The sequence below is a fragment of the Mytilus edulis genome, chromosome 1, assembly GCF_963676685.1.
Source record: "Mytilus edulis chromosome 1, xbMytEdul2.2, whole genome shotgun sequence".
NCBI classification, from domain to species: domain Eukaryota; kingdom Metazoa; phylum Mollusca; class Bivalvia; order Mytilida; family Mytilidae; genus Mytilus; species Mytilus edulis.
Genome location: NC_092344.1, coordinates 85,845,256 through 85,865,367, shown reverse-complemented (window position 1 = coordinate 85,865,367; position 20,112 = coordinate 85,845,256). Strand labels below are relative to the sequence as shown.

The 20,112-nt window shown below is 32.3% G+C and overlaps 1 protein-coding gene across 37 annotated transcripts in view; it reads left to right on the top strand.

The window, feature by feature from the left end:
* Positions 1-1,485: 1,485 nt before the first annotated feature.
* The window catches only part of LOC139493163 (uncharacterized), a 92,528-nt gene continuing 73,901 nt past the window's right edge, over positions 1,486-20,112 (top strand). For 13 of the 37 annotated variants that reach the window (XM_071281421.1, XM_071281380.1, XM_071281530.1 and 10 more), the window contains exons 1-4: positions 1,890-2,277; positions 16,601-16,630; positions 17,112-17,156; positions 18,061-18,081. In XM_071281421.1, the coding sequence (XP_071137522.1) occupies positions 2,023-2,277; positions 16,601-16,630; positions 17,112-17,156; positions 18,061-18,081 (351 nt within the window). In that variant the 5' untranslated portion in view covers positions 1,890-2,022. Of the gene's footprint in view, positions 2,278-16,600; positions 16,631-17,111; positions 17,157-18,060; positions 18,082-20,112 lie in introns of all 37 variants that reach the window. The other 24 variants (XR_011656968.1, XM_071281591.1, XM_071281557.1 and 21 more) reach the window with 10 other exon arrangements.

Below are 20,112 nucleotides of genomic sequence, written 5' to 3'. Positions count from 1 at the left end.
GTTTAACGTAAAATTGACATATATGATTAAACACTACATAAAATATGATAATTAAACTATAAATATTACGACAATTGGAAAGCAATACAAATCTATTGTGTGTTTCATTTAGAATGGTTACGTTTTGTTCGGAATATCAAAAGCTTGGATTAAATTACTGCAAATGTAGTTGGCATTCACCAAGGTGTCAGGATAAAATATATTTATACGTAACTAATTTGATATCTTGATTATAAAATAAAATTCACAACTAAACAATTATACTTTTCTCTGAGGTTTAAACATAGTGAACAATGCAATTTACAGATTGTTTATAAAGCTAGAATCTGTACCATCCCGTTCAATATTCAGTACAAGTTCTTTTGAATTATATACACTGGGATCACTATGTAGCTAGGTTTGAATGGGATATATAATTATTGTCTTTCTGACTTATACCATCCGGAAATATCCGTTTGTATGTAAGGGATGTATAAATGTGCAGTCACGTCTTACGTTTTCTATTCATATTTGATCTTTGATGCGGCTTAGTCACGGCATGTTGCATGGAAATATTTGTCCAAATTCAAAATCCCCCCCATTTTCAAGTTGATATTGAATATGGTTTGGAGTAATTCCAGCTACAGAGCTTTCCTTCGTAAATTTTACGGACGCCATCACGAGTTGGTTGACCGTTAACCGTTTCACAAATGATATCGGATATGTTCCTTACTTCGTAACTACAATCCCCTTCCCTTTCATGAATATGACCTACCGAATAAGACTATTTATCGGATTTTTAATCACATAAGCAACACGACGGGTGCCACATGTGGAGCAGGATCTGCTTACCCTACCGGAGCACCTGAGATCACCCCTATTTTTGGTGGGGTTCGTGTTGTTTATTCTTTAGTTTTCTATGTTGTGTCGTGTGTGCTGTTGTTTTTCTGTTTGTCTTTTTCATTTTTGGCCATGGCGTTGTCAGTTTGTTTTGGTTTATGAGTTTGACTGTCCCTTTGGTATCTTTCGTCCCTCTTTCAAGGAGAATCATCGTGTTTTTTTTTATTCAATAGGTAGAGAGTCTGAAAGTCAGACTTACGCATGTCTGTATTTACCAAGCTTAGCATGTCTGTATTTACTAAGCTTCCAGGTCAAATGGATAACGATTATGTCTTCACGAAAGGTGAAAGTATTCATTTTTCTTGATTAGACAAATACAAATCCAGTCCAGTGTTCGCTTGTCAACAAACAAAAGTAAAAGAAAGACAAAAATAAATATTTTGTTATTTGAAACTAAAGATCAATTTTAAAATGAATCATTAATTCTTTTATCTAAACTAATCCATGCAATTACAAGGACATTTTATTGGCACCATTGAAGCAAATCTTTCAAAATAATCTAACCCTTTATGAACTGTTTATGTGTATAAGTGTAAATGAATATAACAGTATATTTTTTTTATTTTGAATATCAGCTTATACTTAACCCCACTTTAAACGATTACACTAAAAGTAAACTATTTAAATTGTAATTATGTTTATAAATATTAAACAGTTTACCTCTAACAGTGTAATTTTATTCTTGTTACAATTGAAACAGTTGAATTTTATCTGAAATCGTAACTAATTAACTAAGTCGTACGTAATAGTAACACTAACAATATAGCATTATTTGCACTCGACTAGGGTATTGTGCAAGCAATGGCCCGAGACTGTAATTTGTGTATATAGGATTTTAACCGTTAGTTCTTCAATTCAAACACATTATTTAAATATTTAGCTCTTTCACACATTCAAATATATAAACAAAACACCGATTGATATGAGATTGAGGAACACGATGAATTCTGGATATAACGATTCATGCATTTATGCTTACCATAGAAACGGCGCCATTGTTCTCTAATGTGTAAAATTTCACTCTTCAAAAAAATAGAACAAACATTTGATTTTGGAAGATATGCAGTGGATTTAATTATATAATTAAATATATGCCGAACATAAATTAAACCGTGGGAAATATATAAGCATACAGCAGTAAGCATGAGCGGGGTAGTGAGAGACCTTTACCGTTACCATCACTGGCCAGACAGGAAAGATTACTGGACTCGTTCAGTCAGAAATGATGCTTTTCAAATGTCTCCCAGAAGAGGTGGTGATGAAGACTTACATGGAATATTCGGACGGACAGGGGAATATGTTGGATATGACAATAAGATTAATTACAAAAATAGGGAGCTTATACGATATCATCACTGGCCTCTTAGACGAAATTGGCAAAACAGATTTGAAAGCAAGGTATAGTTTTAATGTTTCTTATTTTGCATCAGAACATGCTACCATTTTCAAGGTTGAAAATTATGGTCTGATAAAGGCACAATGTCGGGATATTACTATCCTTCGTTATTCCTATCATTTATTGAAATATTTTGTTTTCGAAGGTTACTTATATATTGAAGGACGTGTAGATTATCTTATATGGCTAGCTGAGGATTGTAATCTGCAAGCCTTAACTGCTTTTAATTGGAAAAAAATAAAAGTTTCCAAATTAAATTTTCACTGAAAACGTCGTATTTGCTGTCAACGTAAAGGACTTTATAATTATAGTTCTCAGTTATGTATTGCTTTATAGCACAGTTCCTTTCTTTTTTGAACGTATGACATTCATCAAATTTTTAAAAATATTATTAAAATATTGATTTTGTATTTAACTTCCATAATATCTTAATTGTTATAATTTTACACAACGATATTTTAAAATTACTTTAAAGCCTTACATCTTAATTGGCTTAACTTCTAAATCGCATAGTTAGAATAGTTAAGACTTTCTGTTAACTTAAAGTCCATATATATAGATGTTCATTTAGACGAGAAATAAAATGGTACAAATAGAATTGTTCTATACATATTGTATCGTATAATTTCGGCCCATTTGAAATATATTGATCTACATTGAAATTATCCTTACAAGTGACAAAATAAATATTGAATAGGTGGATAATTTACACTTGTTTAAATATTATTCAATTTATTTGATACATTTAAAAGACATTTATCCTATATTATACGAGATGTGCAAATACTAAAGTTTAAATCAACACAATTGATAAATCATCAATTTCATGTATAGTCTGAAATGTTGAATAGGGAAAGATTTGTTACGTGCCAAAATATTAAGCTCAGCAGACAAAGTTTACCTTTGAACCAAGTTGGTGATCCTACGCGACTGCAACCACCGAAGAATACTAATCGTATCTTAAACATATAAAATTGTAAGTGTCCTTAGTTGTAATGACATATTTATTGGTCTTCAAATTTTTTAAAGTAAGACACATATTTTCTGACGTTCAGTGGCAATTACCTACTTGCATACTCAGATGAAATTATTCAACAAATCAACAGGGTAGACTCAAAAAGTAACATTAAGGTTTTTTCCTCCTATTTCATTAAAGAAATTTTGTCTTGCAAGATGTCATTTATGAAAATCACACGAGCAATTGCAGCTCATACTTTCGAATAAGGATTACCTGATTTGACATCACTTTTCAGACTGGCTTCGTACCTTTACATATTACACATTCAGAAGGCACTCTTCTACCAATTAATATGTAATGGGGAAAATTCATAAAAGTAGTTTTATTTCTGTTTCCCTAATAGCAAAGGTCGCGTGTTTCACCTCGCTTGACCAACATTGCAGAACCTAGATATTAGATCTACGGTTTTTTCGTGTCATTACTCTGCATAAAATGTTTGCATCTAGACAGAAATCAATAAAATAGTCTATGTGTTGCCACTTAATTATTTACAAATGCCTGGTACTCGAGACTAAACTTCAAAATCTCATTGGTTGAAAATATTTGTGCATACATTTAAGATCAAAACGGGTTTTGGCACCATTTTTTTGGACTTCACATCCCATTGATCATGATCGTTTGTCAGAGTACCATGTTGCTGTGGCATTATGAAATGAACTTGTTGATTGAAACGCCGAATGACATTTATTGTTAATGCTGATGTGTAGTTTTTAAAAGATCTCAGCTTTATACTTTTCAAACCTGATAACTGTACAAGGTTCGCCCTCGGTGACCTTTAATGAGTCAAATCCAGGCATTTGTAGTTACATGGATACTTTTAAAGTCTTCCTATATAAGAACGTCATAGAAGAACTTAGTAAACCTGGAAGGGATTAGAAGTGATATTTACTACAGTGTTATCATAATTACATAATTGACAACTTGGACAGATAACTTGTATTAATTTGCCAGGACAAACAATGGTTATTGAGAGGGTGTAACCTCGGGGACCGAGACTGAATCAAATAGCAATGTACATTTTAAAGCTGGAAAAAAATCCAAAAGGGTGTAAAACTGCACAGCTATATTTGTCGAAGAACACAATAGTGTTATCGAGTTCGAAAGTCCAAATATGTCAAAACAGACCAGCACATTTTTTTTGGGACATTTTAGTAGGTCAACACAGGACAATGGCTAAATGCTCCCATACATTATACACAGACATTCTTATGAATCATTTGTCGCCCAGTTGGTCTCTTGGTTACTGTTTATACTTGAAAAGGGGTATTGACAGGTGATATTTTTATATACCCAACTACACTACAAGGTTGTGTCTCTCTGGAAAGGTACATCTGGAAATCACGTTTAGCCATTCTTATTACTAATATCCCGACTTATGATGAAACCACGCTTTGGTCAACTGACCGGATCGTTACTGATAAAAAAGGCAGTATTCCAAATTCTACATTTTATTATTCAATAGAGTCAGAACACGCTAGTCTTTATTAACCGTACTTCAAATACATCGACAAACTCCAGAAAGCATATACTTTATCCAGCTTTTTACTGGTTTAATGGTAAAAGGGAATCATAGATTTGATAAACAAACTGATTGCGTGCATTTAACCAAAAAACAAATCCTTATACAAAAGTACACAAAACGCTGGAGCCGTCAGTAATACTAACTCACATGCTTATGATGTTACCTGAGAATATTTACAACAACTAGTGTGAATAATTCATGAACAGATTCACAGGATTCGTAAACTAAATACACCTGGAGTTAATGTGCATTTGATTGATCATTAGCCATTTAGATTAAGTTACGTATTCATTCTTGTAAATAATTTAACAAAGGTATATTGTATTGTATTTTATGTAGACGACCAAAAACACACCAGGGAAAAGTCTTTTCAGTTCGCGTCATTTTGAAACATTATTCATATGCCAATTTGCAGTTTTATCTATTCAAATACAAGCAAAAGCAGTAATGAGTCGAAAATTGAATTCAAGACCTTTGCCAGTTTGTTTTGTGCTTGATCAGATAACTTTTCTACTGTCGATAAACTCATCATAGATACCAGGACTAAATTTTGTATATACGCCAGACGCGCGTTTCGTCTATAAAAGACTCATCAGTGACGCTCGAATCGTTGCCACTGGATTATGAAATTAACATATTGTTGCTGAAATAAACTTTACAGGATTTTATCTAATGCCGCAAATTAATTTATTGATGTTTATATAAATGTTGTTTTTTGTGGAGGCTTCAAACAGTACTCAAGGAATAAAATGAGTTTTTACCAAATTCAGATATAACGTACATTCCATCAATTAAACAAACGAAGTCAAGACTCATCAAAGATACATTTACGTTTATAACATAACAAACTAGAGGCTCTAAAGAGCCTGTGTCGCTCACCTTGGTCTGTGAATATTAAACAAAGGAAGCAGATGGATTCATGACAAAATTGTGTTTTGGTGATGGTGATGTGTTTGTACATCTTACTTTACTGAACATTCTTGCTGCTTACAATTATCTCTATCTATAATGAACTTGGCCCAGTAGTTTCATTGAAAAATGTTAGTAAAAATTTACAAATTTTATGAAAATTGTTATTGACAATAAAGGACAATAACTCCTTAGGAGGTCAATTGACCATTTCGGTCGTGTTGACTTTTTTGTAAATCTTACTTTGCTGAACATTATTGCTGTTTACAGTTTATCTCTATTTATAATAATATTCAAGATAATAACCAAAAACAGCAAAATTTCCTTAAAATTACCAATTCAGGAGCAGCAACCCAACAACGGGTTGTCCGATTCATCTGAAAATTTAAAGGCAGATAGATCTTGACCTGATAAACAATTTTACCCCTGTGTCTGATTTGCTCTAAATGCTTTGGTTTTTGAGTTATAAGCCAAAAACTGCATTTTACCCCTTTGTTCTATTTTTAACCATGGCGGCCATCTTGGTTGGATGGCTGGGTCACTGGACACATTTTTTGAACTAGATACGTCAAAGATGATTGTGGCCAAGTTTGGATTAATTTGGCCTAGTAGTTTCAGAGAAGATTTTTGTAAAAGATTACTAAGATTTACGAAAAATGGTTAAAAATTGACTCTTAAGTGCAATAACTCCTAAAGGGGTCAACTGACCATTTCGGTCATGTAGACTTATTTGTAAATCTTACTTTGCTGAACATTTTTGCAGTTTATCCCTATCTATAATAACCAAAAACAGTAAAATTTCCTTAGAATAACCAATTCAGGGGCAGTAACCCAACAACGGATTGTCCGATTCATATGAAATTTTCAGGGCATATAGATCTTGACCTGATAAACAATTTTATCCTGTGTCAGATTTGCTCTAAATGCTTTGGTTTTTTTAGTTATAAGCCAAAAACTGAATTTTACGCAAAGTGATGGGAAAAGCTCACTTGGGCCTTCGGGCCAGGTAAGCTAAAAATTGAAGATTGTACGAACATAGAACCAATTTAAGTCACAGCATGCGATACGAGATTGAAGCTTGTTTGAACCCAGAGCTGCAATCTTGCATTTTTAGGGTGTCAAATACCGCCTAAAACACAAATATAAATAGACTTTTAAACCTTATTGATTTAAAAGTCACGACGGTGAATTAACTAGACTCTATTATATTGCTACATATTTCTTTCTTTGAAAGTCTCATCGTAAAAAATATAAATCCGTTTTAAAAAAAAGTTCTTGAAAAAATAAAAAACCAGGTGTACAGCAAAAGTGTAATTATAAATGCAAATATGTATAATTTGGGGGTGGGGACCGTTTTTATTCTGTGGTATTGTTGTATTGTACTATATATAATATTGTTTATTCATGTTTCTGTCCTCAGTGTTATTGTGTTTATTTGTGATCTTTTCACGTAAAGTTGTCATTTAAGCGGTCGGTTTTGCTAACAAAATGAACCAAGTTCAACTCACCATTTTTTCTTAAAAAGGCTAGTACCGAGTCAGAAATATTGCAGTTGTTATCAAATAGTCTGTTTATATGTATGTTGGTGTTTGTTTTTGAAGGGGTTCAGTGTTTCTGTTGTTCCGTTGTTTTCCTCTTATGTGTTTCCCTCGGTATTGTTTTATGACCTGGTTTTATGACTATTCAACAGCGTTATAATACGGTTGCCTTTACCTTTCATATTTTTTTAATGGTTCTGAAAGTTGTTTATTTTGGTAGCCAAACCTACCCCTTATATGGCAATGTTAAATAGTAAACAGTATCAATCGAATGTTATCACCTGTCGTAGGCATACATTTCTACTGCTGTGCATTGTAATTTGGTTATTTTTATCATCATTGTAAAAAAACACAAACAAAGATATTTCTATAATCGTTTGTTAAATTAAAGTTCTACATGACATATTAGATGCAAGATGGACACGTTTGTGGGTAAATAATGTGAAAGAGTAACAAACGAGCTTACGCAATACCTGTAAGAAACGTATTTAAACAAAAATGGCATGACCCTGGTTATATTATTGATCTATTAGTATTTCAATTGATTCTAGTTACAAACTCAGTTTTTTTACATATTGCATTATTTCAAGTATGCTAGGAGCAATCTACTTCAAAATTCATATTGTTGTTTCGATTGTTGAAAGTAGCCTTCGAATTGGATTTAAACTAATTACATTCCAGTGTTATGCGACTTCAAAACTGTTATATCAAAGACATTTTTAGGATTTCGCCCACTAGCTTGAGTTTGTACTGATCAATGTACCTCAAACTTTAAACTGTTGTAAGAGTTGGTATTAGTACAATAAAAGCTCCCTTTCAAAGGACATGGTTCCGTATTGGCACAATACGGCCTTGTATTTCCATTAAATCATTCAATGTCAAAAAGGCCACACACTTGAACACTTAAATCTGAAAACTGATCTGAATTATGTGACAGTTGTTAACCGATGTTCAAATCTCGTTTATAGAATAGGAAGACAAATTAGGGCAACATATAAAAACTGAGGGAATCGCCTGAACTCTTAAAGAAGCGAGACCCTTATAATGTACATCGATAGGGTAAGCGTTTTTCTGCATTGTATGAATCGCCTGGCATATGAATTATCACCCAGTAAATGTACCACAGTCGTTAGTGAGTTGAGACACCTATACATTGTATCAAATCCTATTTTATTGTTTCTTTTAAAAAGCTTCAAAAAAAAAATTCATTGTTGTCAATGCAATTTACACGCGTCATAAACTGTGACCGAAAGTGCAATAATTGGAGGGCCTACCAGCTGACCAGTCGATGCTATAAAATCTTTGGACTCATTCACCGTAGAGAACCAAATTCACCAGTCCCTTTCTATTCCATAATTGTGTTGAATTAAGGAGAACATACTGCTTACATTCAATATAACAAGGAAGTTTTCCTAGTTGTTTTTAAGGTTCGTTCATATATAATATAAATATGAAAATCATTAACATGTCAGTATGTTTTTCCGTACCGCAGCCCTATATTGTTCGTGATAATAGTTTTATTTATAAAAATATACATTTGGTTGATGAGAATATGTTAAAGAATTAAAAAACAATAATTTCAATAAACTAAAACACCTTTTATTGAAGAAAAGCCGTAAACGTATTGTGCCATTTAACACACACATGTTTGTCATTTTGTTACAGTTATTTTCCTGCTTGATTTCACAAATACCAAAATATTACGGGAAATGTATGACTCCTAACAAAACACTTTTAAACACTAAAACAACAAGACATTTATAACAATTTCTGATATTGTGTACTAGTTCTAACTCTTTAAAATTTATGAATTTTTGAATCAGACTACAAAAACGTGTTTTCATTATAAAAAAAAAAAAGAGAACGAAGAATCTTTAAAAGTCTTTTAAAAAACTTTTTCCTTGAATTGGTCAATAAAGAAAACCAAATATATCTTTTGTTAAGAATAAATTTATATCAATCTCAAATAAAGTACATTCATAAACCTATGTAGATCCAATTGCTTTTACAGAATAATAATAATAATACACCTATGTGAAAATTACTCGTATCCAACTTTTGCTCAGGAATAGATAACCTATTCTAGAGGTGGCGTGAATCAGATGTGGATACTAAAAAAATCCAAAGATCTTTTAGAGTACATTCTTGCTCTCTTTCATCTTGCAATTAGTATTAAAACATTTGTCTTTTCTACATTTTAAACAAGTATTCCACATTCCAAACTAAAAGACAAATTGAAAGAGTTTGTACTGCTTTTTTTCATAAAAAAGAATGGCCAACGTAGATACAAGTGTCTTGTCTTAGGGAGGGATATATCCTACTTTGTAAAAGATCACTCTGATTCAAACAAAATTCTCTGAATCTGACATAATAGTTATCAAAGGTACCAGGATTATAATTTAATAGGCCAGACGCGCGTTTCGCCTACATAAGACTTATCAGTAATCAAGATGCTTAATTTTTTGATAGACAACATATTTGTTACGTTCGGAGGACGTGTTTTGCAACAGACTGTCGGTATTCTAATGGGAACCAATTGTGCCCCTCTTCTTGCAGACATGTTTCTTCATTATTATGAGACTGACTTCATACAGGAACTTCTTAGGAAGAAATTTAAGAAGTTAGCAATAACCTTTATCTTCACTTTCCGCTATATAGATGATGTTCTCTCATTAAATAATTCAAAATTTGGTGACTGTTGAACGCATCTATCAAATTGAACTAGAGATAAAAGATACAACTTATACTGTTAAGTCGGCCTCATATCTTGACTTGCATCTAGAAATTGACAATGAGAGTCGGTTGAAAACAAAACTTTACGACAAAAGAGATGATTTCAGCTTTCCAATTGTTAACTTTCCATTTCTAAGTAGCAACATTCCAACAGCACATGCATACGGTGTATACATGTATGAATTGATACAATATTCCCGTGCTTGCATTTCCTATCATGATTTTCTTGATCGAGGGTTGTTGGTCACAAGGAAGCTAATAAATCAAGAGTTCCCTTCATAAATGTGACCTACCGAATTAGACTATTTACCGGAATTTTTATCTCATAAGCAACACGACGGGTGCCACATGTGGAGCAGAATCTGCTAACCCTTCCGGAGCACCTGCGATCACCCCTAGTTTTTGATGGGGTTCGTGTTGTTTATTCTTTAGTTTTCAATGTTATGCCATGTGTACTATTGTTTGTCTGTTTGTCTTTTTTTTCATCTTTAGCCATGGCGTTGTCAGTTTATTTTTGATTTATGAGTTTGACTGTCCCTCTGGTATCTTTCGTCCCTCTTTTATGGTTCAGAACTGTCAGAAGATATTAGATAAAAAGAACGTTTTTAAAAAAACGTAAATTAATTTACTAGGGGTGTCGGATATTTCTTATTCATGAAGGAAACTTTTAGGGAAAATCTGAGAACTAACAAAATGTTTAATAATATTTTATTTCATTTGTTGATAAATTCATGGAGATATGTATGTGAGACTTTATGTTGTTGATGACTTGGGGTCTTAAATAGTATGAAATTCAAAACAGTGTAGCTGTGGCCATTGATTGACACATTAAAATCATTCATTGACTGGGACAATTTAGGTGAACGTTTGTATGTAACGACCTATGCTCACTATGTACTTTTTAAAGACACTTAAACTATGGGATCACCAAAGGTTCTCAACACCTAAATAAAGTAATTCGAAAAATTAATCAGAAATAACACGATATTTTGATTTATATCAATTATATAAATCAAAACACAAAGGTTATTCCTGATTAATTTTTCGAATTATTTTATAATTAAAGGCGTTAAGAAACCTTTGTTGACCCCACAGTTTAAATGTCTATCGTAGGTACGTCATGAACAGTGGTTGTTACAGACAAACGTTCACGTAAATTGTCCCAGTCAATGGATGATTTTGATGGGTCAATCAATGGCCACAGCTACACTGTTTTGAATTTCATACTATTTCATGTTCAGTTTAAACAGTAGAAGAAGACTTTACATAATACAGTCGAGATTGTCATCTATAACCCCCAACTCTACAACTCTCCTACCTGCACTTCACACATCAGTAATTCTATAATTCCTACCATCATTGTTATTCACCTCTTGGTGTATAACTTTTAGAATTTCTGGTACTGATGAAGAAGCATACGGGTTGCCAATCTTCAAACGTGGGATTAATGTTTGAATGATCTGTTCTTTTTCTAATTACTTCAAGTGTTCTTTCGTTCCGCAACCAACTAAACATTGCCCTTATTACATCTGATTTTATTGAGTGTGTTGCCAAAGGTAATATGTTTGGTTATCTTACTTGTTAGCTGAACCGTGAAGTCATTGTTAGGTCAGATAAACTAACCCCTTAAGAGTAGACTAGTCCAGCGGATAACCAATCTATCTTTCTGTTTGACAAGGCTACTACTAAAGGAGGGTTATATACCTGACATAATAATGATTTCACGGTTCAGCTAACAAGCAAGCTAATCAAAAATATTACGTCTGGCTACATACTCAATGAAAACAGCTGTAATTGTTAATTTCTCCTAACAGTGGCTCATCATCTGACCAATATACTTTTTTTCTAATTTGGTATTGTCATATAGTTTTGAACATAATGAATTCCCTGTGTCACGGTAACTGTTTCTTCTAAACAATTACCATAATGTTCCATATATTACGACTATTAGTCCCGAGGGTATCACCACCCCAGTAGCCAGTACTTCGGTACTGGCATGAAAATACGGATTTATTTGTGTTATTAAAATTTACTGTACAAAATGATAGAAATTTTTATAAATTAAGGAATGTATCTCCCTCATGCAAAGCTCTGATTCCTTTCACGGATTTGGCTATACTTTTTGGACCTTTTGGATTATAGCTCTTCCTCTTTTATATAAGCTTTGGATTTCAAATATTTTGGCCACGAGCATCACTGAAGAGACATGTATTGTCGAAATGCGCATCTGGTGCAAGAAAATTGGTACCGCTAATTTTATTACTACCACTAGGTCGATGCCTCTGCTGGTGGACTATTAGTCCCCGAGGGTATCACCACCCCAGTAGCCAGTACTTCGGTACTGGCATGAAAATACAGATTTTTTGTGTTATTAAAATTTACTGTTACAAAATGATAGAAATTATTATAAATTAAGGAATGTATCTCCCTCATGCAAAGCTCTGATTCCTTTCACGGATTTGGCTATACTTTTTGGACCTTTTGGATTATAGCTCTTCATCTTTTATATAAGCTTTGGATTTCAAATATTTTTGCCACGAGCATCACTGAAGAGACATGTATTGTAGAAATGCGCATCTGGTGCAAGAAATTGGTACCGTTAATTTTATTACATCGAAACGTTATATGTATAATTATGCTATCCAATTTTATCTAAAAAAATTGTATCTCGTGTACATTAATAAGACTGATGATAAATAATGCAACTTTTTTTCTGAATTCAGAGGCAAATGTTGTCCAATGTCCGAAAGAAATGGAACTTTTCGTTTAACAAGTTGTATTTCGGATTGAACAAAATCATGAAAACCAAACCGCCATGACATATCAGAAGTGTTGGTTAGAAATATGTAAAAATAATTATACAAGCAATTTTTACCAACAAATGTAAAAAAAATAGATAAAAATGTTACCCTCAAAATATTAGTATTATCGTTAATTATACTATACACTTGTGTAGAAAGATCATCGCATTGAGCGTTGTTCACATTTTTCTCGTGCCAAGTACTGGTATCAGTATATTAACAAACTGATATGCCTTATTTATTTATGTGACTTTTACGATTTCAGGAACAGACAACTCTTACTTTAAAAATGTAGACTAATTCCATTTAGAGTTGTTCCTCTTTTTCTATATCTTAGATTATTCCTAAAATTTAAAACTTGCTTAAAGTTGATTAACATTGCTTAAATTAAAACATGCTTAAATCGGATTAACATTGTTTAAATTAAATCATGCTTAAAGGAGTAGGTTCAGTAAGACCCATTTATGGCAGTTTTACAAAATTGTTGAAATGTAAACTATTATCTATTTATTTGACAGTAGAATGCTGCTGCTACATAAATTAAATATGGACTGTTTTTGACAAAACAATGCACATATATCGTGAAATAGCATCATTAAGTCATGCTGAATTACTAAAATCGTCATAATTTTACCGTTTTAGTTAAATTTTAGACGGTTTTCGTCCCATAATGATTAATATTGAAATGCAAGTTGTATTTGATGATAATACATAACATATATAAAGGTTGAGGATGAAAATGGATGCGGCCACTTTCATTTTTGACAAAAACCATCTGAAAAAGTGACATTTTGGGGCATATTTGATAGATTTTTCATATTTAAGCTTGAATCGGAGCGTTTTTAATGAGTACGTCGGTTAAAATCTTTCACAAAAACTAATTGAAGCAACTGAAATAGACACTTAAGTGTTTAAAAAGTGTCCGAAATCTTTCGTCAGATGAACCTAAAATTTGAGGCCAAAATCGGCCCTTACCGGACCTTCTCCTTTGATTTGCATCTAAATGAACACTATAAATTTCCTAAATCTATATAAAGAAATTTCGAAGAATTCTGGTTTAAAAGTTTGTAATATGTTTCAAATGAGCTTCTAGTTTTATTCAGAGGTCATTCTTTTAATGTGGTCTGATTTTTTCTGATCTCAATGTTTATAAAAGTCCTGTCAAACTGTATTTGATTATTCCCAAATGAATAACATCATGGTTGATATTACAATAATAATAAATGCATGTTTTTCATTAATTTGAAGTCTTATCGATTCGTGTCGGCTATCTAAACACACTAGCACTTTACGATTGTAGACCATCTTTGCCGTATTTGGCACAATTTTTTGGAATTTTGGGTCCTCAATGCTCTTCAACTGTATACTTGTTTGGCTTTTTAACTATTTCGATTTGAGCGTAACTGACATGTATTATGTAGACGAAAGGCGCATCTAACGTATAAAATTGTAAGCCTGGTACTTTTGATAACCATTTACAACACTGGGTTGATGTCACTGTTGGTGGACGTTTCGTCCACAAGGGTATCATCATACCAGAAGTACATGAATACCATTTACATGGTCATTTTAATAAATTACTAGTAATTGTTTGTAAATGTATCAATTATATTTTAAATACTAAGGATTTTAGTATCACAGGCATAGGTTACCCCAGGAGTAGATTACCTTAGTCGTATTTGGCACAACTTTAGGAATTTTGGGTCCTCAATGCTCTTCAACTTTGTATTTGTTTGGCTTTTTAACTATTTTGATCTGAGTGTCACTGATGAGTCTTATGTAGACGAAACGCGCGTCTGGCGTATAAGATTATAATCCTGGTACTTTTGATAACTATTTACACCACTGGGTCGATGCCACTGCTGTTGGACGTTTCGTCCTCGAGGGTATCACCAGCCCAGTAGTCAGGACTTCGGTGTTGACATGAATATCAATTATATGGTCATTTTTATAAATTTTCTGTTTACAAAACTTTTGAATTTTTCGAAAAACTAAGGATTTTCTACCCCTGGAGTAGATTACCTTAGCCGTATTTGGCACAACTTTTGGAAATTTTGGGTCCTCAATGCTCTTCAACTTTGTATTTGTTTGGCTTTTTAACTATTTTGATATGAGCGTCACTGATGAGTCTTATGTAGACGAAACGCGCGTCTAGCGTATAAAATTATAATCCTGATACTTTTGATAACTATTTACACTACTGGGTCGATGCCACTGCTGGTGGACGTTTCGTCCTCGAGGGTATCACCAGCCCAGTATTCAGGACTTCGGTGTTGACATGAATATCAATTATATGGTCATTTTTATAAATTTTCTGTTTACAAAACTTTTGAATTTTTCGAAAAACTAAGGATTTTCTACCCCAGGAGTAGATTACCTTAGCCGTATTTGGCACTACTTTTGGGAATTTTGGATCCTCAATGTTCTTCAACTTTGTATTTGTTTGGCTTTTTAACTATTTTGATCTGAGCGTCACTGATGAGTCTTATGTTGACGAAACGCGCGTCTGGCGTATAAAATTATAATCCTGGTACTTTTGATAACTAATTACCATAGCTGCATTTGGCACAACTTTTCGGAATGTTGGGTCCTCAATGCTCTTCTACTCTGTACTTGCTTGTTTTTTGTTTTTTTTAACTTTTTTTATCTGAACTTCACTGATAAGTCTGATGCAGACAAAACGACACGCGACTGGCGTATCAAATTAGATAAGCCTGGTACCGTTGATAGCTATTTACGCGTGACATTTTAACCTTTTACCACGAATTTGAAACCGACGTGTCGATTGTGTCTTTGTATCAGTTGTTTGATTGTTTAAGCAACCATGCAACAATCAAATAAACAAACAACCAACTGGTGACAAGAAACTGCATATTATTCATTTGATAGGTATTAAATAAACTCGTCATAGATACCAGGATCGAAATTTAGTTTTTGGGCTAGACGCGCGTTCAGAAAGCTACTTTTTTTTAATTATAAAAAAATCTGATTTGGAAATTTAGACTTCAAGTTTAAGGCGGTTTTTATACGCTTTCGCAATTTAAAGTTTTACTGCAGGTGTATTCTACTGATTTAACGTCTATTACAATATTTGCTTTAATTTTGTAAGTTTTAATACGTATATGACAGTCGTAAAATGCGTTTATTATAGTTTATTATAGATTAGACAACGCCTGTGTTTTAGCTTATGGAATGGATTTACTATCTTTTATTTTTATCTTTTCGATTTTTACCTTTCCTGTTGGTCTGGGATGCGCTTTCCATATGGGTTGTTGTGTGCGAGAATGTCAAACAATTTAATATTCGGTTAAATGCTCACCATGCGGGCTTATATGATATTTTGCATTGTGTCAGATTTGTTTGAAGTTTTCTATGTCCAAGACCTATTTTACCCATGTATTAAATGTCTTTTCTTGTTTTATTATTTCGTACTTATACCCCTACAATTTCATACAAATTAAGCTTTTTTGCCTATTCCAGTCCTGCATTTTCCGATTATTTATGCCAGATATATTTGGTTTGAGGGTTGTTTTTAGGTGAAACATAAAAGCTATCAGTCTTCAGTAGTAGTGTATTGCTTTATTCTTCAATATGACACAAGGTCTTATCAAAGTGGTTCAATTGTTTATTGAGCTTTTGTGAGTGTTGATTTGACTGTCCCTCTGGTATCTTTCGTCTGTCTTTTGTATAGTTTAATATCTTTTTATAATGTGAATAGTTGTTGCACCTGTAACTAACTGCCTTTTCTAGATTTGAATGTGATATAATTTAACCTTTAGGTACAGATTTCTTATTTTTTTTTAGGAAATCCCAACAGCGATGAAACCATCACAGGTAATTTGAATAATACTTATTTGTATACAATACTTTCTGTTCAATCGTAGCAATCATGTTTCATTGAAATATACATCCAGTTATAAATGTTCAAAATTTGTTTGGTTCCTTTATGCTTTTGTGTGTGTGTATCGGTATATTTGAGGAGAACAACGACACGACATTAAAATGTAACACACACAGAAACGGACTAAGCATTAGACAAAATCATATGAGAATAACAAATATAACATCAAAACCAAATACATGAATTAAAAATAAATGTGTTTATGTATTTAATTGAAATACTGAATCATATTACATCAAATGCAGTTTTCATCAAATATTTGAACAAATATTGCTATTATTTGAAATCAATACAAAAAGTGATATAGGTATCCATTGTAATTGCATCCTCAAAACTTTAGACCTCGTAAGGTTATAATTTCCTGCTGCACTGAAATCATAAAAATGTTCAATTTCTTATTCTCTGAATTAACAGAGGTCTATGAGCCCAATGTTAGAAAGGAAGAAGCAAAAGGCATCTGTAAGTTAACCATGGTCTGGTTTACAAGTGTAGAACTAATGTGCACACTAATCGCACTTGCATGTGTAATGATGTCTAAATGCACCATAATTTCACTGGTTTACAACTTGAAATAATGTTTAATCTTGCATGATGCAAATAGTTTAAATCTTTATGCATTGTATTATGATGTGTGTAAATGTATTTTGTATTCATAGGAAATCTTAAGTAGAAAGTATAGCTTAACGAAACTGTCAAGATTGTATAATGTTTACTTCTGTAGAACATACTGCAACAATTGTATTAAAACATGTCAGTAAATAAGGCAATGTTTACCCAGAAGGCAATGTTTACCCTGGTGTCAATTCATACTACTGCAGTGGTATTTTCAGATAACACGCGATGTCACCAACAAACTTAATATTCTAACTTGAGACTTTCTTACTAAATGTATAAACTATATAAAAAACAACAACAGTTCTTATATTCTTTATTTATAATCTATTATTGGCATTTGCAGATTATGGTTTACATATACTATCTATTTCATTTGACACCTATAATTCTAATCTGCATACTTTAGTTATTCTCTGTGAGAGATATTGAAAATAAATAATGCTGTGGACGTTAATGGGACATTTTAATGTATATATAATTAAAATCAAATGGATCTCTGATTGATTTTTACTTGTATCTACATTGTTACTAGGGAGTTCAACAATTTTATTGAAAATCGTTTTTAAGATTATTAATATATTAAATATAATAATATATTGAAAGTATACTTTTAAATTTTTAAATGATTAACCTTTAAGACTGTATCCCGTATGGAATGTGAATGAGTTTTTTTGTTGTTGTGAAATAATTGCTTTATGTTAATAATGCCTTTTAAAAAGTAAAATCAGTTTGTACGTTTTAAATTTAGATTTTGCAGATAAGGCCAAAAGTAAGTATTTCTCATGTTTGTAATAAGTGCTAGTCTTTGGCTATGCAGGTAGCAAATATATATTATAAGTATACCACTATTTGGAAAAGTTTTTTAAACGTGTTCTGTCCAGCACTCTATCTTCGTACTCACAATTATCTTGGATATGCAAAGCTTGTATTGTTCCTTCTGCGTTTTGTATTGAATGACCTCACAGTCGTCCTACACATGTTATAGCTATATATGCATCCTTAAAATGCCTAAACCTTTAACCCCGTATACAAAAGAGTTAGATTTTATTAGAGCTTTTCAATTGTTTGTACGATACATCATTTGCTTTTCACTTCCTAATATTATAATTTCATACTAAAAAATAATAGGAAAACGTGAAGACAAATACGAACCCATGTTTCTTTTGATTTGAGTAGATTAGTTGGTATATAATAGTATACAGAACAAACACTCTGTATATAAGCTTTGTGGGGATTCGGAATGCCATGGAAAACTTAAATTGTTATCTGGCATGTTTAAAGTCTAGCATGGCGTTTTGAAGGTTTACCTTGGGTTTCTCTGCTGAATATTCAAACTTCAATTGAAGTCATCGGTTTCGGTTTATATAGAGCGTACCGTATATGAAAATTGTGATGGTCAAAATGTTTCAATGTTGGAAATTCTTTTCATATTTCTGACCGAAATTTTATTAGGAGTTGAAGGAACTCCGGTTGTGTTGTGCAAATACAGTAACAATAGAAACAATGCCAAACTCCTCTGTTGTTTATTTACTGTGTTATTGAATTTATTCAGCTAAACATATTGTTTAGAATTATTTGCAAGTAGATAACGGTCCATTCAATTTCGTTTTTATTGATATAATATTAAATACTTCGTATCGATAATGAACTTAACAAATACATTTAAAGTTTTTTTTTCGTCACCCAAAAGATACTATATATTAAAAGCTAAGACAACATTAAAGTGTGTCCAGTGAAATGACGAGCCATAGTTCATGCTTCCTATCTAGAATAACATTTTTTTCGTATTGATTTTATTTAAATTATTATGGTACTTAGTGGTATCTTAGCGCAGATAACTTGCACGTTTGACAAATACACAAAATTCAATACAGGAAAGAAGCCTTTACGGTATCAATTTTACTGCAACTAATGCGCATTTTGACAGTTAATGTCTCTTGAGTGATGTTCGGGTCAAAATATTTGAAACTCAAATATTGAAGGGCTGATAAAACTAAAACGGTTCAAACGTATAGCCGAACCCGGATAATGAATCGCGTCAAGAGAGTCCATTTTCCCCTAAAACAATTGAAATAAAATATACAAAAATTTCCTTTGGTATAAAAATTTCAGTTTCTGACTCTGGCCTCCTCGAGAATTATTGTATTTCCAGACTACAAATATCAACCAATTTGTTGTATTTGAATAGCTACTAATATGTTTGACCTATAATAAACATGACAACAGAATCTGGTTTAAGCACAACAAATAGTTCATCCTGTTCTTACTAGTTACTGTTTTATCTGATAAATAACTTTATATGTTGTATTCTAACTGGAGTTCTGAACACAAAACAAACACTTTAAAAAATTCCATTTCCGTATAGAAAAACTATTCAATAGATGACTTTTTTTGCTGTTGACTATCTCTTTTACATCTATATATAAACCTATTGAAATTATTGCAATAAGCTTTAAAATTTATTTAAACATAATCAAATACCGAGATAAATAAGATGCTTTCAATGGTACCGAAAGTAATTTTCAAGCGTTACTACATATTTTGATTTTTAATTTTATAAGTTATTTATTCTTTGAAAATAGAAAAGAGACTGGTCTAGCTACTAATTAAGATAATATAGATTTTCTTTTGTATCACCCCTGTTATATTTGGAACGACTACACACATTTAACACAACTGTATGCTTAAAAGTGTAATGTCCCTGTACCAAGTCTGTTCTCTCTAGTGGTTTACGTTGTTCTCTTACGTTTTATTTTATTGACTTCAATTTTACATTTAAGTGACTTTTTTCTTTATATAA